The 23,506-nt window shown below is 46.3% G+C and overlaps 1 protein-coding gene across 2 annotated transcripts in view; it reads right to left on the reverse strand.

The window, feature by feature from the left end:
* The window catches only part of B4GALT5 (beta-1,4-galactosyltransferase 5), a 71,828-nt gene extending 60,260 nt beyond the window's left edge, over nt 1–11,568 (reverse strand). Inside the window, exons 1-2 of one of the 2 annotated variants that reach the window (XM_039497752.1) lie at nt 11,460–11,568; nt 11,105–11,140 (exon numbers count right to left, since the gene is read on the reverse strand). Coding sequence is in view for 1 of the 2 variants with exons in the window: in XM_039497751.1 (XP_039353685.1) it covers nt 1,520–1,646 (127 nt within the window). In the remaining variant the exon portion in view is untranslated. Of the gene's footprint in view, nt 1–1,519; nt 1,768–11,104; nt 11,141–11,459 lie in introns of those variants that run through there. The other variant, XM_039497751.1, reaches the window with a different exon arrangement.
* Between the last annotated feature and the right edge of the window lie 11,938 nt (nt 11,569–23,506).

The raw sequence follows: 23,506 nt of genomic DNA on the forward strand, positions 1-23,506 counted from the left end.
TTCCATATTCTGTTAACAAAAAGTTCATGATCTACTTAATAAGCCAATAGAAGAAATATTCTTAATCACTGAAACCAAACTGCATGTTAACCAAAAAGAAGAAAATAATGGATTAATAATACAAATTTAAAGTCATGTTAATCTATGCTCCATTAGGCACCTGAAGTCTCCAAGGCTTAATTTACAGCTACTAAATTTAATACACATAGGGAACATATCTCCCTCCTTCCGGTTTTCATATTATACCAACAGGACCTAAACCCCTAAGGATCAGTTCTGCATGTTAGAAACAGCGGGTGTTCTAAAGTATGCTGAAGGTGATGAAAATACTAACTTTCTATAACTGATTTCTATAGAAAGCTTGACCATCAACCCAGGACACTCTCAGAACTGCTGGGTAAGCACCGCAGTCGCATTTCATTTCGAACATGATTTTAATCTGTTCACATTAGAAGGTGCAAACCACACCATGAATTTTCAGATCAATAGTTTGCACTAAACAGTGGAACCAGCTTATGTACAAACACAAGAAAACTACCCGAGTCCTTTTCTCAGAAAAGGCTTATCAGGATGTGGTGCGGTCTCTGAAGTACATTCACTCTTTCACAAGATATACCTAGTATACCATGTACTGGATTAGAAACTAAACTTGTCAAACTAATCAACTGGAGAACATTTGGAAATACAGCATTCTTGTTTTTTTTAAAAACAAACAAACAGTTACCATTTTCATAACTGGGTAGTTAGCAGTAAGACCCTTAATCACCAGACTGAATTAGTAATGGTCTAATTGCACAGCCTAGGTGCCTGTGAAGCTAATAGCTGTTTAGTGGACGGCAGTTTGAAAGGGAAAATGGTGTCACTGCTTATTAGCTTTACAAACTTGCTTCCTCTTCCAATGCTTTCCCCGCCCCTTGGCACGAGGGAATACACCGGACACAGAGGTAGTGTCATTTTTCTATTTTGAAATGAAAAAAAACCACCCCAAGTTCTAGAGTGGGTTACGGAGCGTTTCCTGCCCTTCTTGCATCGTTACCCCATTAGCAACCCCTGGCTAAAACGGTACGAGCAGAACCACCTCCTTCGGCGGCCTTTCCCCAAGACGCCGAGAAGCTACGGGGGCGACCCCCGCCCCCGTTTAGCCACACTCCCTGCACAGCCGGGGCTCCGGGCACACCACACGGCCCCGGAGGCGCCAGGTGCCGGCCAGCCCAGCCCCGCCCTGGGCGGTGTCAGAACCTGGCCGAAGCAGGAGGATTCGGGGACTCCGAGGGGGAACGAGCCCCTCTGGGCCGGGGCCGGGGCACGGGCCGGGCTCTCTGGAAGTTTCGGGCGGGCGCGGATCACGCGGGGTTGGCACCGGTTCCGCCCGCCCCGGCCCGCTCCCGGGGGGGGGGGCCCGATCCCGCCGCTGCCCCGGCCCGCTCCCGGGGGGGTGGCCCGATCCCGCCCGCATGCCGGGGGGGGGCAGAGCCACAGGCGACCCCCCCCAGCCCAGCCCGCCCCCGCGGCCTCTCACCGATGCCGGGCGCCACATAGACGAAGTAGAGGAAGGAGGAGGAGAGCGAGAAGAGGAAGAGCAGCGCCACCAGCGAGCGCCGGGGCAGCAGCCGCCAGGCCCCGCGGGCCCCCCGCAGCCACCGCATGGCCCCCGATCCGATCCGGTCCGGTCCCGCGGCCGCTCACAGGCGGGGAGGGGGCGGCTCCGCGCTCTACGGCCGATCCGCCGCCGCCAGCTCGCAGCCCCGCCGCATGAATGAGGAGCCGGCTGCGCTCCCCCCCCCCAGCGGAACGGCACCGGCGCGCGGGGCGGGCGGGGCCCGAGAGAGGCGGCGGAGCAGGGACCGTCTGGAAACTCCGCACCCGCGACACTGCAGAATAGGGACCCGCCCCCACTTCCCCTCTGCCCACACTGCAGAACAGGGACACGCCACAAGCGCCCCTCAGCCTACACCGCAGAATGACTAGGGACCATCTGCGAAGTCCTTTCTGCCTACACTGTAGTACTGGGAACCATTTGCAAACACCCCTTGTTTCATAATGAAACACCCAGCGGGTGTCCACTAACTAAGCTCAGTTTACACTGCAGAACTCAGGGACTCCCTGAAAACACCCTTCTACTCACTCGCTAGCACTCTGGGAATACTGAGAACCAGGGGGGTATCTCTTTGCAGCACTTATCACTGAGCTACAGGGGCATCTGCTAACAGTGCTAAGTGTCCTCCACTCTCACTCCAGCATCCAGAGAGCCTCTATAAAGTTCTCCCCACTCTTGCTTCAGCTCCTAGAGAGAGTCTACACATTACCCTATCCTCACACTACAACACTCAGGAATTATCTGCAATTTACCCACCCCTCCCAGTCCTACTGGAATACCCAAGTTGGTACCCTCTGTCAATTCTCTTCTGTTCCCACTCACGTTACAACACCCAGGGAGCCTCTGAAAAGTATCCGCCTCTTCTCCCCTTGCATTTCAGCATGCACGCGTGTCTGCTCCTCTTGGGTTTTACACTGTTATGCCCATGCAATGTCTACAAACAATGTCTACCCTTCTCTCCCACTCTACACTGCCTGAAAATTACCCTCTCACACTGCAGCATCTTCAAATTACCCCTTCAATTCTACTCACACTACAAAAGTGTGCTTTTTGCTTTCCTATTACATTGATTTGTGTATACATGAAAATTAATCCAGAATAAAGCAGGATGTGAATTTAAAGCAAATTAACTATTAGCTATTCCTGATTACCCCCTTTCACTGTCCGGTCAGGGTCCAGGGTGCAATCCAGAGCAGTGAGGGGTTGTGTCACCACTTGTCCTGCAGCGCTGAGTGCCTTTACAGTGCTTTGCTGCTGGAGCTCCCAGCCTCGGACACTCACAATCAGTCTACAAGAATGCAGATCACACCCTGAGTTTCTGTGTGCTAGACAGCCCTGGTCCAGTAACTCTGACCCCAGCAGCCTGTCTACAGCCCCATAGCCTCACTTTGGCTTCTACCAGTCTTGTTGGTAACAACTAGCAAGATGGCCCCAACACACTCTCAGTCCAGAATTTCCCCAAAACCATGTGTTCTGAAGTGCCCAGCCCTCTCCTGAACAGCTCAAAGAAATAATAAGATGCATTACTCCAGTAAAGAGACAAAACCACATCACAGCTTATTAACTTAACTGGGGTAAATACACCCTTCCCTTTAAACACAGCACTGAGCTGGTTTATAGTAAAATAAAACAAACTTATTAACAATAGGACATATCTGGAGACAGTGATGCCACATAAAAGGAATGAAGTTAGAAAGGGTTACAAGCAAATAAAAATGAAAATACACATCTAAAAGTCTAAAACTTAATCTAGCAAGATAAAGGCTTTGTTCAAGATGGTTTCTCTCACCAGTCATTCTTCCCAGCAATGTCTGACTTTCCCTCAGCCTGGACCTTCCACAAAGCAAATGGGGTTGGTTTTCCTTGACTTTGCAGATGAAAGATCTTTGCCTAAGCAAATTTCTCACCTGTATTCAGTTCCAGAGAGTTCAGCTTCTCCCCTCACCCTTTCTTTGAAGGATCCATATTTCTCAGCTTGCAAGAGCTCTGGCCTCGTCTGTCTGTCTAGTGATGGATGCCCAAGATTACTTCTCTCCTTGCTTATATCTTCCAAAGTTCAGTGACTTTCTTTCAAGAGGCAGGATGAACTCATGCTGTTCTTCCCTTACTGTGAGCTTCCCATCCTGCTGTATGATTTCTGTGTAAATGGGGCTTCCATTGTTTCTCATTCCACCATGCTTATTTACATAGGAGACAGGTAGATATCTTTGACATTCCCAGCTGTCTGGGCAGATTGTACAGCCTAATATCCATGGCTATACATAATTCCATACATTGTGTTATTACATACATTTCACAATTATATCAATCACCAATGTGTCATTAGCCTTCAGAAAAGACCTCACTCGACCTTATAATACCGTAACATTGTATACAATCAGTTGATTCAGTTGCTTATCACTTGAGATTCAGATCCCCTATCTTTATAGACCTTTGAAATGGATTCTTCTGAGAGTTACCCCTCAAAGTAACATTTATTCAAGCAGTGAAGAAGAAAACATGGAGTCTGATGGTGAAGGAAGTTCCATACTCTTTTTTCCCCTACTTGTGTTTCCTGAAATGCAACTTACTCTGTTTCCTGCCATCTCCTCCCCCTGCTGTCTTGATGGTCTGTCTACTGCTTATGTGTTAACATGGACCTTCATTGTCTTTGTCTGAATATTGGGCTTGTCAGAAAATCAAATACACATTCCTTTGACAAACCTGTTTAACAACTCTCCTGACATAAACGAGGAGTCTGGTGGCACCTTAAAGATGAACAGATTTATTTGGGCATAAGCTTTCATGGGTAAAAACCACTTCTTCAGGTGCATGGAGTGAAAATTACAGATACAAGCATAAATATACTAGCACATGAAGAGAAGGGAGTTACCTTACAAGTGGAGAACCAGTAATGACAAGGCCAATTCAGTCAGGGTGGATGTGGTCCACTCCCAATAATTGAGGAGAAGGTGTCATCACTTTCTTACCAGGTCCAGGAAAGGCCAAAAGTGATACACTGTTGCCATCAATTTTCTAGCCTGCATATATGTTTAATTGGGAGAGAAACAGCCAGCAGGAGCAGAAACAACAGCTGTAGTAGGGTCGGTCAGACACTGATGTTGTCTCCAAAGCCCAGCTGCTTATTACCGATTTCACTCTGGACATTCTTTCCTTTCTGCTGATTGGCTATTTGCTTGAGCTCCCTCTTGCCCTAGCCTTCCCAGTCTATTCACTTCCCAGTCTATTTAGTCAACCCTGCCCTCCATGTTCCCCTTCTGCTCCCCTGTTTCTTTAGCCCTTCTTCAGTGTCCCCTCTCCTGCCCTTTGCCTGTGTGGTTAGCTAATCCCACCTCTCCCCCCAACAAAACTCCATCCAAATAAGTAGAAAAAGAATGAAGCCAGCCAACAAGAACATCATGACACAAACATGATATTTGCAAACCATCACACTGATTACCTGGCTTGTATGTTACACACTGTCTAGTTCAGGGGTGGGCAAACTTTTTGGCCTGAGGGCTGCATCGGGTTTCGGAAATTGTATGGAAGGCCTGTTAGGGGAGGCTGTGCCTCCCACAACAGCCAGGCATGGTCTGGCCCCTGCCCTCTATCTCCCCCTGCTTCTCACCCCCTGACGGCCCCCCCGGGACTCCTGCCCCATCCAAGCCCCCCATTCCCTGATGGCCCACCCAGGACCTCAGTCCCATCCACCCCCACACACACTCCCTGTCCCTTGACCACACCTGGAACACCCACCCTTGACTGCCCCCACCGCCCCATCCAACCCCCGCTCCTTCCTGACTGCCCACCAGGACTCCTGCACCCATTCAACCCCCTGTTCCCCGCCCTCTGACCACCCCAACCCCTATCCATCCCCCCCACCCCCTGACCACCACCCCAAACTCCTCTGTCCTCTATCCAACCCCCCCTGCTTCCTGTCCCCTGACTGCCCCTGGAATCCCTGCCCCTGACTGCCTCCACTGCCCCATCCAACCCACCCTCCTTCCTGACTGACCCCTGGGAACCCCGACCCCTATCCACACCCAAATTCTCCTGCCCTGTATACAACAGCCCCTGCTCCTGCCACCTTACCGCACTGCCTGGAGCACTGGTGGCTGGCAGGGCTACAGCCGCGCCGCCCGGCTGGAGCCAGCCACGCCACAGCGCAGCTGCAGAGCACCGGGTCAGGCCGGGCTCTGCAGCTGTACTGCCCAGCCCAGCTGCCCAGAGCATTGTGCTGGTGGCGCAGCACGCTGAGGCTGTAGGGGACGAGGAACAGCGGGAGAGGGGCCGGGGGCTAGCCTCCCAGGCCAGGAGCTCAGGGGCCGGGCAGGAGGGTCTCGCAGGCCGGATGTGACCCACAGGCCATAGTTTGCCCACCTCTGGTCTAGTTAGACTGTAAGATCTTTGGGGCAGTGGCAGTCTCTCAGGGCTTGTCTACACTTAAAAAGTTTTACCGGAACAACTACATTCGGTAGAGGTGTGAATTTTTGCCAGCATAGCTATGCTGGTAAAAGCCCTAGTGTAGATATATTTATACCAGTATAAAAGTGCCTTATAGCTTTTCTCATTTAGACTATGCCTACACTACAGACTTCTGCTGGCATAGCTGTGTTGAGCCGGGGTGTAAGAGGTGTGATCTCTGACTGACATAGCTGTGCTGGCAGAAGCCCCTGATGTAGATGTAGCTACATCAGCAAAGCTGTGCTTTTATGCCTGGTATAGCTTGTTTTGCTTATGAGAGGTAGTTTTACTACATGCAGTTTTGCAGCTTTAGGCAGGAATGCTTTGTCAGTATAGTATCCTGGTACTCCTATACTGGTCATTTGTTTCTAGTGCAGAGATGGCCTTCTTGAACCAGAATAAACTATACTAGTATAAGCACTTTTATACCATATAACTGCATCCACACTAGGGGGTGGAATCTGGCACTTTAACTATATTGGTATTGGAAGCAAAACATTTAAGTGGAGGCAAGCCTTTATTCAGTCCGGATCTCAGGTGGAGTTCCTAGGGGTGACAGGAATACAAATAAGTAATAAATAAATACAAATAACTATATTTAGTCTGGAGACTTCCACACTAAGAATAACCCCATGAGTCTCAAACTAATCTGTAAACTGACAATAATAATCCTTACCTTTCCTTTGAGAAACTTGGTTGGAAGGTTTAACATCAATTCAAAGTATTTACTGATTGTAATTATGTCTCTTGCCCCTCTCAATGTTTATGACTCAGTGCCACTAAGACCCCATCAGTGGTATACGCCTACCCTGCAGTGCTGCTGTTCCTCCACTTTCCTCTGTCTTTCTCTGCTCTTACACCGCACATAAGAGGAGGAGCAGTGGTGCAAGGCTGTTCAGACCGTGCCTATGAAGGACAGCCACCAGCAGCACACTCAAAATACTTTAAGGAGAAGGGGCAGCACTCCATGGAAAGGGGGAGAAGCACATTACAAGGTACACAGTACCCTTAATCTGTTCCTTTGATTTTGCTGTTTGATGGATGGAAAGGGGACGGCAGAAAGCAGGAGTGTTCTGGTGACACAGAAATGAGAAGGAAAGGTGAAGAGCAAGTGCAGGGAGCGGGGACAGAAAAGGGGGTTGTGGAGGAATGGAGAAGGAGGAAGGCAGGGAGATGAGGGAGTTTCACATAGGTGAAGCAGAGAGGATACGAATTTTAATATCCAGTAAGCCAGACATCCGCCCAGCAGCCCTGCCTCCCTCTCCTATGCTCTGCTGCTCCCACTCAATTCCTCTTGCACTGTGATTTCCACTTCTTCAGCTCTGCATCATTTGGACATTTCCTGCTATCTAGCAGAGCTGGGAGAATTGTCAGCTAGAAAGAGCTGACATCTCAGAGGTGGTGAATACTGAAGGAAATGGGGAAAGGCTGGGACTTCAGGGTCCAAGGAGAAGGGCCCTTTGCTTCTTTGCTCTTCCTCAAATACCTCTACAGCAACGGTTTTCAAACTGTGGGTCGGGACCGCAAAGTGGTTTGTGACCCCATTAAAAGGGGGTTGCCATGGCTGGCTAAGACTTGCTGGGGCCCAGGCCTGAAGCCCGAGCCCCACCGCCTGGGGCTGAATCCGAAGCATGAGGGCTTCAGCTTTGCTCCCCCCCGCCAGGGCTGTGGGGCTCAGGTGGGCTTAAGCTTCGGGCCCCCTTCTGGGGTCATATAGTAATTTTTGTTGTCAGAAGGGGGTCGTGGTACAATTAAGTTTGAGACCCCTTGCTCTACAGGGAGCTGCTGTGCTTGTCTCTCATATTGCACCTGGGTCTGTTCCAGGCCATATTAGCAACCTTATGTCTTCCAGGTAGGTGTAGATTCTGCTGGTAACCCAGGCTAGCCTCAGCTTCTGCAGGAAGTCCCGATGGCTTTTTTTAACTGGATCACTGCCTGCCGAAACAGATGCTGTAATAGAATCCCTGCTTAATAGCCTTGTTTGATTGTGTGCACCTAGCCCACAGTGGATGGGGTACCAGCTAGTTTGGTAGCCCTGAACAAATAGTTAATATATTCTATTGTGTCAGTAAACACACAGGTTTAATGAAAAGTATAAACTGGTGAATGCAGGGTGCAAATCCAGAACAGATTGACATTTTGGAGCAGGAGGAAGCAGCTAGCAGCATAGAACTATAAAGAGATAAACTGGGCACAATATTTCCACATGCTGTTTCCTGTAAATGTGTAAGAAGGTGCAATAATTTATGAATAAAAGACCATGCAATGAAAGGGATCACATATTTGTCTTTTGATTTGTTAGTCCGTGCCACAAGCTGCATACAAATATATCGACTTGTTACAGTCCAGATTTGAAGGGTGTATAACTAAGGCTGAAGAGTGCACGTACAGGGATAGAAAAGATAAGGAAGAACAAAAATAAAGTTTGTAGACAACATAGACAAGAGTTAGGGTCCCCATTTTCAGAACTGCACCTACACAATTGCTCATGCAAAAGTGTGAGCGTAACCAAACATGCAACTTCTGCAGTTTACTCTGCTGTGCTAAATGCAGGCAAACGACAGTTCAGATATCTCACTGGCTGTTTACCTGCACAGTAACCATTACTATATGCACACAACTGCAACAATTACCAATGCAGATTAGTCATGCAGTTGTGCAAACATATTTTTTCATGGGTAATCCTTAGAATTTGGGGCTAAAAGTTTGAAAGCCAAATTGCAATACAATAACTCATCACTTGACCTGCTAACTCATGTGAAAACTACAAACTGCCTTAGCTTCACTAGAATTTGACCTAAAGTAAGTTACCACAAGTTAGCAACATCAAGTTAAGAACAGGACCCGTGCAACCATTTAGGCAACCTAGGTGGTCGCCTAGGATGCTGGCATTTGGGGGGCACCATTTTCTTCAGCAGCGACCGCGGCAGCCAGATCTTCGGCCGCCCCGGTCGCCGCCGGCATTTAGACAGAGGGAGCTGGGGCAGGGGAGCGCAGGGAGGGCTGCCTGCAGCAAGTAACGGAGAAGTGAAGCAGCCACGGCGTGCTTGGGGAGGAGGTGGGGCAGGGGTGAGCTGCTTCACTTCTCCCGCTTCCCAGGCTTGCGGCGCCAATCAGCTTAGGCGCCACAAGCCTGGGAGGCGGGAAAAGTGAAGCAGCAAAGGCGTGCTCGGGGTGCTCATGCTCGTGCGCGGAGCAGGGGTGAGCTGGGGCAGTGGGGGGTGCCTCAGGGCGGAAGGTGGGGAGCTGCCGCAAGGGAGGTGCTTCAGGGCAGAGGGGGGGAGCTGCCGTGGGGGGGCGCCTCAGGGTGGGGGCGCAGCGGGGGGAAGGCGCAAGATGGAAGTTTTGCCTAGGGCGCGAAACATCCTTGCACCGGCCCTGGTTAAGAACACACCTTTTTTCCCCTAATAAAGACAAGGCCATTGAGAAGAATCTGACCCCATGTGAAGTTCTATAAGAGTCAATTGGGACTACTTGCAAAGTAAGATGCTACCAAACATGAGTAAGGGTAGCATAGTGTGGCCATAAAGGAGTAGAAGAAAATAGGTAGAATTCTCAGAGCACTCCTTCACCCCTGTACAAAAATTAACAGCACTTTTTGGAAGTACTCATTAAATGACAGTCCAGTCTCTGATCAGCTGGACATTTATCAAAGTCTGCCTCTGACAGCTTCTACAGACCCTTAGCATGGAACTGGTACCCAGTTTGGGGGGATGATATTTGTTCTGCCAGCTTCAACAAATTACAGAATGGTGCCAGGACATTAAAAGTCCAGCTAGCATTTTATGAGTTTTACCAATATCTTTGTAGAGCCCGGCACGTTCAATTCAGGTGTCAAAGAGGAGACTATCTAGTGGTCCAATCCTGTGTGTGTAGAGCACTTCCCCTGTAAGGCTGGTGATGGTCAGCATCTCTCAGCATCTGACTCTTTGTTATTCAGTACTAGTTAGTTTGCACTTTCATTTTCCCTGCAGCTCTTCCTATTATCACTATCAAATATTTTATTTAAGAGAGATGGTAGGCGATGGTAGCTGTGCCATGCAGGGAGTGACTGAGAGTTACAGCTGATTACTTTATTTTGCAACCCCGGTCAAAAAAATTAATGATTTTTTCCCATTTTTCAAATACTCCGTTTTGCAACATTTAGGTCTGATCATGTGCCCTTTAAAGTCAGTGGAAGTATTATAATGGCCCATAAGGATTTGTGTGTGGTAACAATGTATACATTTTAAACCAACACACCCACATATACACACAGTGCACAGCATAAATACATAGCATATGGCTCTTCATGCAGGACCCCTGAAAAATAATTATTGATGCAGCCATGAATCTAACTTTACAAGTTTTATAAAAGACACAACGGGGTGTGTCATAATAAGATCACACCTAGGTGGCACTGGTAGCATAAGACTAAAGGCTGGGTACGGACTAGCACTTAGGTGTATTGTCAATTTATTTAATCTTGTTGTGTCCGGACTAATAGTTAAGAGACTGGAGGCACATAAGTATTTATTAAGATGTTTTAATATTTAACTGCAAGAACATCAGAGTTGAAATGTTCTTTTTGCGGGAGGGACTGGTTCAGACCTGTTTTCTGACTGCTCCACCTGCTAAGCTTTCTACCAAGACTATTAAGGCCCTAATCCTGATAGAACTTATGCACGTGCTTAACTTCCAGAATGTGAGTCATCCCACTGAAGTCAATATGGGACTAGTCTCATGTGTAAAGTTAAGGTGCCATTGAAAGATCAGGACTGCCATCAACAGAAGAGACACAAGGTGGATGAGGTAATATCTTTTACTGGACCAACTTCTGCAGGACTCTTCTTCAGGTCTGGCAGAAATGGGCATTGGTTTACTGATGACTCTTACACCATGCACTTCCCAAGGAGTGTCTGAGAGCTGGCTTTTTCGGAGTTGCCATGCATGTCACATCCCTCCCCCGCACCCCGCCCCGCAAGAAGACAATGCCAATCAACATGTTTTGAAAGAGACATCTTTTCACCTTGAAGTAATTAGCTGTGGAATGATAGGTCAAAATATTAAGAGTTTGTCACTGACCTTTTCAAAAGGTTGAGGTGCTTTCTCTGAGTATGTCTACACAACAAAAAACAAAACAAAATCACAATGCCTGTGGCAGTGAGTCTACTAACAGGCTCACACTATGGCACTAAAATAGCTGTGTAGACATTCAGGCTTGGGCTGGAGCTTGGGCTCTGAAATCCACCTACCTCCTCTGGCTTCAGAGCCTGAGCTCAAATGTCTACACGACTATTTTTGGCATCTGCAGACCTGGGCTCTGAGACTCACTGAGGCAGGGTTTTTCTGCCGTGAAGACATATCAATACTGTCTGTCTCTGCTGATATTAGCCCATCTCTGGATACTGCTAATTTATCCCTACAAGAGATGACTTACCCTGGGGCTCATAAAAATGCCTTGGAGGAGCAAAATCTCTTTTCTGTGGAATGCACCAGATTGCACCAGATGGCAGGTACTTTCAAACATTTTCCAAGGGAAACCATTCCAGGCTCTCCTAGATAGTGGATAAAGGAAATCCAGTGGTTATAGTTTATCTGGATTTTCAAAAAGCATTTGACAAAGTCCCTCACAAGAAGCTATTAAATAACAAAGTGGTCATGGCATGAGAAGTAATGTACTGTCAGAGATCTGAAATTGGCTAATAGGGAAAAAAAAGATTAGGAAAAATGGTCAATTTTCAACATGGCAAAAGCTTAACAGTGGAGTGCCAGATGGTTCTGTGCTAAGAGTAGTGTTTTTAATATATTTATTAATGATCTCTGAAAGGGGGTGAACAGTAAGGTGGCAAAAACTACAAGTGACACAAAATTCCCTAGGTTAGCGAAGCCTATGAAAGATTGCGAGGAACTTCAGAGGGACCTCACACAGCTAGGTGAATGGGCAACACAGTGGTAGATGACACTTAGTATTGAATCATGCAAGTCAATGTACACTAGAAGGAAAAAATTTGGACTACTGCGATGCACTGCTAGATTTTAAATTAACAACTTAGAATAAAACCAGAGATGAAATTCTGGCTCCATTGAACTCAATGGCAAAACTCTCACTTACTAATAGTTTCAGGATTTCACCATACACTGTAAGCTTAATGGAAACCTCTGCTTGGTAAGCAGTGGAAGTCAAAACAAGCAAAGTGTTGGACTGTATAAAAAATGTGATTGAAAATAAATCATGTCAATATTAAAATGCTATTATATAAATCAATGGTATACCCTCACTTAGCATGCTCAGTTCCTGTGAACCTAACTAAACATATATGCATATATACAGCAAAAATAGAAATGGTCCACAGATAGGCAAGGAAAACTATTAGGGACATGGAAAAATTTCTGTATGAAGAGAGATGAAAAGATTGGAACTGTTTAATTTAAAGAGGAGATGAATAAGAGGGGACATGATAGCGGTAAACAATATAATGAATTAAACAGATATAATAAATCAGGCACTCCTATTTACCTTCTCATAATATATGACCAAGAGGCTATTCCAAGGGATACTGCAAAAAATATTTTTTTTTTAACAAAATGCATAATTAACCTGTAGAACTCACTGCCACAAGTCATCATTGAGACTCAGAGCTTCGTAGGATTTAAAGAAAGATTAGACGTGTATGGATAATGAGAATATTCACTGTTACATTAGATAAGGTTTTTTTAAAATATGAGATATAAATCCTCCATGGCACAGATTACACACTAACATCTATAGCTGTCTATTAAGAGGATCTTAACATCTTCCTCTGAAGTGCCCGGTTTTGGCTAGTGACAGAGAGAGGTTATTAGACTAAATGTACCACTGGTCTGATCTGATATGTTAATTCCTATATTTCAATAAGTCTTTCACTCCCGTTCATGTGTTCCACTGAGCAAAGAGTTAAATACAGGCTAGTGGGGGAAATGTTTGTGGGAGGGAGTCTTTTGTTTAACTATTGGCAGCATATCACTTCCCATATCAAAACAGTCTCAAACTATGTGGGAATTGGAATCTAGTTTTGAATTTCACACCTCAGGCCTGTCTTTAGATATAACCAAGCTCCTGCACCCCTTGCATTGAAGTGAATTCATTTTCATCTTATCTCCTTGACTCTGTCCTCATAGTCTTTGTTCATGTAACTAAACTCCCCACTTGCCACACAGAAGGTATAGTGTAAAGCAGTGGTTCCCAAACGTGTTCCACCACTTGTGCAGGGAAAGCTCCTGGTGGGCCGGGCTGGTTTGTTTACCTGCTGTGTCCGGAGGTTCGGCCGATCGCGGCTCCCAGTGGCTGCGGTTCGCTGCTCCAGGCCAATGAGGGCTGCTGGAAGTGGCAGCCAGTACGTCCCTTGGCCTGCGCCGCTTCCAGCAGCTCCCATTGGCCTGGAGCAGCGAACCACGACCACTGGCAGCCGCGATCGGCCGAACCTGCAGATGCGGCAGGTAAACAAACCAGCCCGGCACCCCAGGGGCTTTCCTTGCACAAGCGGTGGAACAAGTTTGGGAACCACTGGTGTAAAGAATAGGGGCTGGGAATAAAGATGGTCTGAAATTTAGGAAGTGGCCCACAGCACAGAAAAGTTTGAGAATCATGTCATTTAGCGCTTCAAATGGAAATAATTATTAAAATGCAATTTCCTCTTATCTTGGCCTGCAGGCTGTTTTCACTGAGCTGGGCTGGTTAAACTATGTTCCTCAGTTAGTTTCATTTCTAATCACTTTCACTTTGCGGTTCTCAAGCCCTTAGTGCAACATGACAGAAGCTGGACTGAGAAAACACAGCAGGGAAATGTCTACATTTAAATATTTTTATTTGAATTTAAAAACCAAAACATTTCTGGTAATACTAGGTTTGTTTTTTTAAATAACCCCTGATCCTGGGCTGAGCTGTGGCCATTTTGCACAACTGCAATGGCATAAAGTGGCTCTAACGCCATTTTAGACAGCCTTAGGGAGATCACTCGAGCATAGATGGATCCTCCACAGGTTCACACAGCAGTTTCTATTATTATTGTTATTTTTATTAGTAGTAGTATTGCATTGATGCCTAAGAGCCCCAATCACAGACCATGGCCCTATCGTGCTAGGTGCTGTACAAACTCAAAAACACACCACTCTCCCCCTTTACATCCAATATAGAGGATGTGGCCAAGGGCAAAGGGGTATGGCTGGGCCTCCCTTACTCCCACCTGACCACTATCTTCAGTCACCTGGCACAAATTAGAGCAGCCTTTAGGTGCACAACTGACCCAGGACTGGAGGAGTACAAAGGTGACATAAAGCCACTATTACACATCTCCTTCTGAGTTGCACTGTATATTCTTTGGGCATAGCCCAAGGTATGGACTCCTGACATTATGATCCAAACTTGCTAGCAGTGCCCTTCCAATAATTTCTCCCTGCTATTCATTTCTTTATTTGTACCCTTTCATGATCTATTGACATGATCAAGTTGAGCAAGAAATGATTTTTATGCAACTAAATAGTCACTGATTATAAATGCCCACAGAAAAAGTTCACTCCTGGCTTCCTGATATACAAGGCTAGTAAAGGCTAGTGCTGAACTGTTCTAGGGTCTTCCTTAGCTAAGGAAACTATGGAATGTCATTGGGGAAAATAAATACATTCAGGAAGCCAAGATGCATCCATGTGTCTCACAGAATAATGCCAGGATCTGAGTAGTAAAGCTACTCAGAACTTGAAGTAAGACTCAAAGCAAAAACATCAGACTCAAAAGGAAGTAACATTAACTTGTAAGCAAGGAACAAAGTCTGACTGACTGAAGTTCATTCTAAATATAAAATAACCTGTGTTAATTCATATCTGGGATCAAGCGTAATTATAGCATTGGCTTAGTGACTGCAGTAGCAAAGGGGAATGGAAGATGTGGGAAGATACATTCACTGCTATGTCATAACCCCACCAAGTGCTTATTAGAATGTCCCTCAAATAATGTGCACCTCAAGTGCTAATATAGTTGCTGTGTCACAGGCATTGAGGGCTTGACCTTGTACCCACTGACGTAAATTGAAGCATTGCCACTCACTTCAATGGGCAAAGGATGAGAAGTTGAAAGCTAAAATTTCAAAGGGGGCTCAGTTCTCAGCGGTGACTCCAGGCACCAGCGCTCCAAGCATGTGCCTGGGACGTCAAGCCGCGGAGGGCGCCCTGCTGGTCCCTGCGAGGGCGGCAGTCAGGCTGCCTTTGGCGACTTGCCTGCGGGAGGTCCCCGGTCCCGCGAATTCGGTGGTGGGTACACTGAAGCCGCAGGACTGGCAGACCTCCCACAGGCGCACCACTGAAGACAGCCTGCCTGCCGTGCTTGGGGTGGCAAAAAAGCTAGAGCCACCCCTGTCAGTTCTGCCTCTTGTTGTGTATAAGTTGTGTGCAAATGATAGATTTCAGACCTCAGTGATTCTTAATCGGGGGTATATGTACTCCTCAGTATATGCAGAGGTCTTCCAGGGGTACATCAACTCATCTAGATATTTGCCTAGTTTTACAACAGGCTACATAAAAAACACTGACAAAGTCAGTACAAACTTAAATTTCATATAATCACTCATTTATGCTGTTCTATATACGAGGGGTGGAAAAATTTACTCACTCTCCAAGCTGCATAAAATAATCTTCAGAAGTTCAAGAGCTGGGTGAGCCTGCCGGGGCTTGGGACTCCAACCCCACAAGAGGTGCCAGCCAGGGCTCATGGCTCCAACCCTGAGGGAAAGGGGGTTTCAGGGCTCGGAGCTCCAGCCCTGTACGGAGGCACCGGCTGGGGCTTCTGCCCCACAGGGAGGGGGGAGTCAGGGCTCTAGCACTCCAGGGAGGGGCCTGCCAGGGCTTGGGACAGCCTTAGGGAGATCACTCGAGCATAGATGGATCCTCCACAGGTTTTCACAGCCGTTTCTATTATTATTGTTATTTTTATTAGTAGTACTATTGCACTGATGCCTAAGAGCCCCAGTCACAGACCACGGCCCTATTGTACAAACTCAGAACACACCACTCTCCCCCTTTACATCCAACAGAGAGGATGTGGTCAAGGGGTATGGCTGAGCCTCCCTTACTCCCACCTGACCACTATCTTCAGTCACCTGGCACAAATTAGAGCAGCCTTCAGGTACACAGCTGGCCCAGGACTGGAGGAGTACAAAGGTGACATAAAGCCACTATTGCATGCCTCCTCCTGAGTTGATTGTATATTCTTTGGGCATAGCCCAAGGTTTGGACTCCTAAACATTATTATACAAACTTGCTAGCAGTGCCCTTCCGAGGGTGGGGATGCTGAATGCTCTGAGGTCAGACCCAGGAAGGTGGAAACTGGGTCAGCTTCTTGCCCTGGTGACAATATGCTCAGAGAGAGGATGCCTGCTACCCCAGAGTCCTGACTGGCTTCGTATGGAGTAGTTCCAGAGCATCAGCCCGGTGATTCTGTGATACTAGGTAGGCCTTCATGGGACTGGGAGGACAGTTGCAAGCATTAATTAGGAAGCTATTCCAGTCATACAGGCCTGCATGAAAGAAGACATGGAGTTGGGTGTGGGAGGAGGGAACAGTCAAGCGAAAGCACTGGGTGGAGCTAGGCAGTGGAAAGGGGTGTGGGAAGAGATACTTAGCATGTGTGTAGTGCTCCTTGCCAGCAAAGGGCTTTACAAATATAAACAAATGAATCCTCACTACACCCTGCAATATAGCTATTATTATTATTCCATTATACAGATGAGCAACATGAGGCACAGAGATGTTCAGTGACTTGCCCATAGCCACAGAGGGAGTCACTGTCAGGAGTGGGATTAACGATCAGGTGTTTCTTGTTCCCAGTGCTGTGCTCACTCCAACAGGCTAGTACTGCATTTGATATGAATTGTAGTACACAATCACAGCACAACCCTAGTGGTTTCAAATGGAGCAGGATTAGGTCCAACAGCACACATTTATTTATGCAAATAAGTCAAGCAGGATTTGGGCCAGGTAATGACCCACACTTCTAGACAAAATAAACGTGGCCACTTTCCCCTCCCCCTAAAATAGCCCCAGGGACTCACGTGCATTATAAACGACAGGACTCCGCCAAATCAGCTTAAATAACAAAATCATTTTTGAGTGATAGTGGCATAAAAGAAACACCTGAACTCAGCAACTCATTGTTTTTGCTCTCCTGTGACTTGAAAACAAAGACATGGATTTTTCTTTTTAAGTCAGGTTTTAAATCTTGTCTATTTTTATGGCCTAGCAACAAATGCTGAAATATGAGGTTTCTATCACAGAAATGGTAACAAACCTTAAAGTACTGCAGTGCTAGTGGGCACTGTTATAATAAAATAAAGCTCCTGTTTGGATACACATGAAATAGAAAAATTTGAGTCCACGTTCATCCTGTTAATTAACTCCTCAAATGGGCCAGAGTATTAAAAAGATTAAATTAATTTGTCATAAGAAACCTGAAGTCTTCCAAATATATGGGTGTCAGTTTATACAACCACCACCTTGTCAGGCTTTAAGCAGAAGAATGTGCATAATAGATTTCAAGCACTAAGTACAAGAAATAAAGAGCATGACTGCACCTGCATTGCTTACAGCATTAACCACATTAGCACAGAGGCCTGTTCTACACAGAACCAGAGTTTGAGAACAATATGCCGAAATATTTGTGAGTGTGCTCACTAAATCCAGAGCTCAGTTTGATCCAGTCACAATCTGACCATTTTTTGTCTGCTTTTCTATGAACATTGCGCTGCTGTGTTGTGTCTGCATAAACACTTGCGAAGGAGGGGGCGCAGTTATTTGTGTGAACACAGGTAGCTGTTAATAATCAAGAGTATTCTCTGTTCATCTGAGGTCAGAAGGTAGAAACCATATCATGTTTTGCAGGCCAGTCACCCAGCTCGAACAGTAAACTCTGAATACTCAGTATGAGTAGTTAGCAAAAATCCAACAGGCTGAAACATGGTTCCTAAATTCTATTAATCAAATAACAAACAAAACAATTACAAAGGTCTAAATCTGCCAAATAAATTATTTCTAATGAACAGTTCATGCAGTTTTACTCAGAAGCTCAGAGCCAGGATTTTCAGATTGATGCATGTACATATATGCACACAAAAGTAGGTATGGATTTACATGTCTAAATTGCAAATACTAGCAATACTGCTAGTTGGTTATTTGTGTGTACAAGTTAGATATACAAATGAATTTGCATATTTGAGTGTAACACTGTCCTGGGATATTTTCTTAATATGTCTCATACAAGGAGCACAATATCAGCTCTTAGCACATCACAATTAATTTAAACGTAGTTCAATTCAGTAACTATAAGACTTTCAAGAGCACATTGGGCAGAGAAGATTTCAAATTATTCAGATGAACTCCCTCGTTTTTTATATATAGGGGTTAATAAATATGCATTAGCAGGGCCAGACATTTTCTTTTCCAGGTGTTGTGATGCTGACCTACAGAGATGGATTTAGCTGCAAAATTCTAACCTGGTGGGTTTGGATTGGGGATGATCCATTAGCCCTTAAGTCAATATAGTTACATCTGTGCAAAACTAGTGCAATGTAGTGCAGGCTCAGACCCAGGGAACCATTAAGTTTTGGAGTATGATCTGGAGTTTGGTTTGAGCCCATCTCTCTGCTGCTAAGTCTCCCACATTTGGCAGCTGCCTTCCTCCTGCACTGGGCTGTAGGTGAGTTTCTGCCAGGGCCGCCCAGAGGATTCCGGGGGCCTGGGGTCTTTGGCAGCGGGGGGCCCTTCCGTTCCGGGACCTGCCGCAGAAGTGCCCCGAAGACCCGCGGCAGGGGCCCCCCCGCCACCAAATTACTGCCAAAGCAGGACCCGCCGCCGAAGTTCAGCTCGGTCTTCGGCGGTAGGGGGCCCGCACCGCGGGTCTTCGGGGCACTTTGGCAGCGGGTACCAGAGCGGAAGGGCCCCCCGCCAACGAATTACCGCCGAAGACCGAGCTGGACTTCGGCGGCGGGTCCCGCTTCGGCAGTAATTCACCAGTGGGGGGTCCTTCCGCCCCGGAGCAGAAGGACCCCATGCCGGCGAAGACCGGGAGCGGAAGAAGCTCCGGGGGCCTGGCCCCGCAAGAGTTTTCTGGGCCCCCCGGAGCGAGTGAAGGACCTTGCTCCACGGGCCGCAAAAAACTCTCGTGGGGGCCCCGGCGGGACCCGGGGCCTGGGGCAAATTGCCCCTCTTGCCCCCCCTCTGGGTGGCCCTGGTTTCTGCATCTTTAGGCCTGGGGAAGGAGACAGTGCTAATGTGCCAAAGAGAGGAAGGATAGTCTATAGCTGACAGGGTCTCTTACACTCTCTCACTAAGGTCACTAGAACCTTTCATAAGAACACAAAACTAGGTGACTGAGCAACGAAATAGCAAAACAAGCTAACAATGTTAGAACCATTAGGAAAGGGATAGATAATAAGACAGTAAATATAATAATGCTGCTATTTAAAGCCCTGGTATGCCCACACCTTGAATACTGTGTGCAGTTCTGGTTGCCCCATCTCAAAAAAAGATATGTTAGAATTGGAAAAAGTACACAGAAGAGCAACAAAATAATTAGGGGTATGGAACTAATTCTGTATGAGGGGAGATTTAAAAAAACTAGGACTGTTTTGCTTGGAAAATATATGACTAAGGGGAATATGATAGATGTCTATAAAATCATGAATGGTGGAGAGAAAGTTAATAAGTGTTATTTATCCCTTCATATGACACATGAACCAGGGCTCACCAATGAAATTAATAAACAGGTTTAAAACAAACAAAAGAAAGTACTTCTTCACATAACACACAGTCATTCGGTTTAACTCATTGCCAGTGGATGTTTTAAAAGCCAAAAGTATAATTGCGTTAAAAAAAATTAGATACATTCATGGAGAATAGGTCCATCAGTAGCTGTTAGCTAAGATGAGCAGGGGATGCAACCCCATGCTCTGGGCATTCTAATCCTCTGACTGCCAGATGCTGGGACTGAATAACAGAGGATCGATCACTCAATGATTGCCTTGGTCTGTTCATTACCTCTGAAGCATCTGGCACCAGCCACTGTTAACAGACAGGATACTGGTCTAGATGGACCATTGGACTCACCCAGTATGGCTGTTCTTATGCTCTTAAGTTGAGAGCTGGCGCTCCAGCCTGGGGCCACCACTTCAAAGTGCTGTCTACACAGCTATTTTTAGAGCATTAGGGTGAGCCTCACAAGCCAGAGTTTTTCAACCTGGGCTAGGAAGCTCACTGTCATGGACTGTATAGATGTACCCAATGGGTCCTAAGCATGGGTTTAAGAGCTTTGCTGAATTGGGGCTTTAGTGGAAGCATTGCACTGTCTACACAGCTATATTCTGATGCTGACACAAACCGTGCATCACTGCTGTGGGCTTGTGTAGACATACCCATTGACTTTAGTGGGATTTAAATGTGTGCTTAAATGCTTTGATGAATCAGCAATTAAGAGTCCTGATTATCCCCAATGTGGACTACTGCAAACCTAAAGTCTGGTCTACACTAAATTCTAGGTGAAAAATCCATACCCCGAGTGACGTACTTAAACCGACCTAACTCCCGGTGTAGTCAGCCCTAGGTCAATGGAAGAATTCTGCTGACCTAGCTACTGTGTCTCAGGAAGGTGTATTACCTATGCAGATGGGAGAACCCTTTCCATCAATATAGGTAGGATGTATGCTGAAGCACCACTGGGGTGCAGCTGCCGTGCTTCAGCTGTGCTGCTACAGCATTTCAAGCGTAGAAAAGCCCTAAGGGTCATTTTTGGTTCTCTCTCTTCTACCTTTAATTCCTATCTATTCCCAGTATTTAATACCATTTGCATTTTTACTTTTATTTTTTTTCCAAAAGGGAGATTTTACCTCCTCTTTCTATATTTAGTTTATTCCAAGTAAATTCTGCTTATTTTCCTCCTTTGCTCAGAATTGTTCATATTAGTGTGTGTGTGTGTGGGGGGGGGGGTTCTTGCTGTTCTATAAATATCGAATTCCAAAGTCTTTGCAGGAGAAAGCATGACAGAATGGAAAAGGTGATGTCAAGCTAGAGAGGCCTTTGGCCTGCTCTGAATACAGATGCTACGGTTGCTTCTATTCAAAATGATTTTTACCTCATCTGGAGAACAACGGTTCAAAGACCAAAGTTATTGCCACTCATGATTTACTTGGCTGCACTCAGGTTTTGCTGACATACTGTGTAATATTTTTTGCATGGAAGTGTCACTATGAGGGAAGTTAATTGCTTTTAATGTGGATGGTGATGAGAATGTTTTAAAAAAGCTATTTGCATACATTTTCTAGAACATAAAATGTGTAACTCCATCCAAGGCTCCGTGCTCAGGCAGACTAAGATTGTTCCAATGGATTAGTCAGCTTCATAGTATCCATCAGAAAAATTAAGCACCAGAAATTTCCCAGCATGGAACATAACTAAAACCAGACCCATTCAGTTTGCATGTAGGGTTACATGTAACAAATAAAATAATAATACTTACTCAGACTACCAAGCCATAAACAATATATATGACATTGTAACAAAGCATTAGCTACTTAGGGCTTCATAACCACCGCTATGCTGTTCAGTAAGGCCATTCTGAATTTTATAGCAATGGGAGTAGAACCCAGGTCCTCTTATTTCAAAAGCATAGGCTTCACCCACTTGAGTCCAAGAAACTTTATTAGCTAGTATATCAGTATAGGGCCTGTGACACACAGCTAATCAGTTCTGATTCTTTCCAGCAGAGAGAGGGAGAGAGAGCGAGCACATATACACTCACACACTCCAGTTCATTGCAATACTTTACAAACAAGTTACTATATAGATCCCATCTTTCTTGATGTTTATTGTTGAATATACTCCCCATGTTTATTTGTATGCAGATTTTACTACAAAGAGATTTTAATTCCATGTTGTGTCTGATCCATGCAAACAACTCCCTTTTCCTTTAATGGAACTTTTATGTGTGGCCTAAGGCCAGTGTATCTCTCCAGTTGTCTTGGATATTTATATAGCACCAGCCACTGTATTCTGGCCTAATACTTTTTACTGAAACACTAAGAATCTCCCTGCCAAATTGCTAAGTTTTACAAAAACAGAAAACTTAATGCTTAGAAGCACCAGGTATTGACAGAGACAGGAGTCTGGACCATATGAACCTACCGTGTGGTCTAATCTGGTATGATAATGGTCTTACATTTATATAACATCTTTCTGTGCAAGGCGCTCAAAGCACCTTAAAACTGATTTGTTACTGAAATGCAGTCAGCTCTTCAGGAACTTGCAAGATGCAAAGCACTTCCTGTGAGAAGCTAAGTACCCTCAATTCCAAATGAAGTCAATAGGGGTTGTGGATGTTCAGCCTGTCTATCCACCTAACCATCTTATCCATTATGTTGCTCTTGTCACCATTGTATTTGACACCCTGTACTCAGAAGAACACATAGCAATAGTACAAAAGATGGGACAGGATATGTGGATTATCATTTGGCAATAAAAACTCATTGGGAGTTTTAGGGAAGCAGAGTGTGATCATCCATATTGGAATTCGGTCAAGACACCATAGCTAACATTCTGACAGTTATCATAAGTGCCATGTGATCTTGAATGGACACAAGGCATAGCAAGAACCCACAGCTGGAAGCTGAAGCCAGACACATTCAAATTAAATTTATGCACACATTGTTAACAGTGATGATGATTAATCATTGGCACAAACTACCAAGGGAAGTAGTGGATTCTCCATCTCTTGATGTCTTCAGATCACAACAGGAGGCTTTTTGGAAGAGATGCTTTAACCAATCACAAATTATATTTTAGTCAGATCCAAGCAGAGGTGAAAGTAAGCCAGTACAGTCCAGTACAGCATACTGGTAAGAGCTGGTACACAGCCGACCGTACCGGCAGGGCCACTGTTGGGGCAGCTTCCCCGGGACCCAACAATTTAAAAGGGCCTGGGGCTCCGAGCAGTAGCCAGAGCCCCAGGGCTCCCAGCTGCTGCTACCACTAACATGGGGTGGTGATTTAAAGGGCCAGGGGCTCCGGCCTTTTTATTTTTTTTTAATATGGAGATAGGTATATCTCATAGAACTGGAAGGGACCTTGAAGGTCATTGAGTCCAGTCCCTGCCTTCAATCACTGCTTGAGCCCCAGGGTAGCGCTGGCAGCGGTGGCTGGAAGCCCCTGGCCCTTTAAATCTCCACCAGGCCACACGAATGGCTGACCCCACCCGGCCCACCAGGTAAGCGGAGCTGTCACGTGCCTCTTGGCCGGGCTGCCTGCCCCGCCGCAGGGCCTCAGAGTCTGGCCTGGAGAGGCAGGGGCGGCTCTAGCGATTTCGCCACCCCAAGCACGGCGGCACGCCGTGGGGGGCGCTCTGCCAGTCGCCGGTCCCGCGGCTCCGGTGGACCTCCCGCAGACGTGCCTGCGGATGCTCCACCGAAGTCGCGG

The sequence above is a fragment of the Mauremys reevesii genome, linkage group 13, assembly GCF_016161935.1.
Source record: "Mauremys reevesii isolate NIE-2019 linkage group 13, ASM1616193v1, whole genome shotgun sequence".
NCBI lineage: Eukaryota > Metazoa > Chordata > Testudines > Geoemydidae > Mauremys > Mauremys reevesii.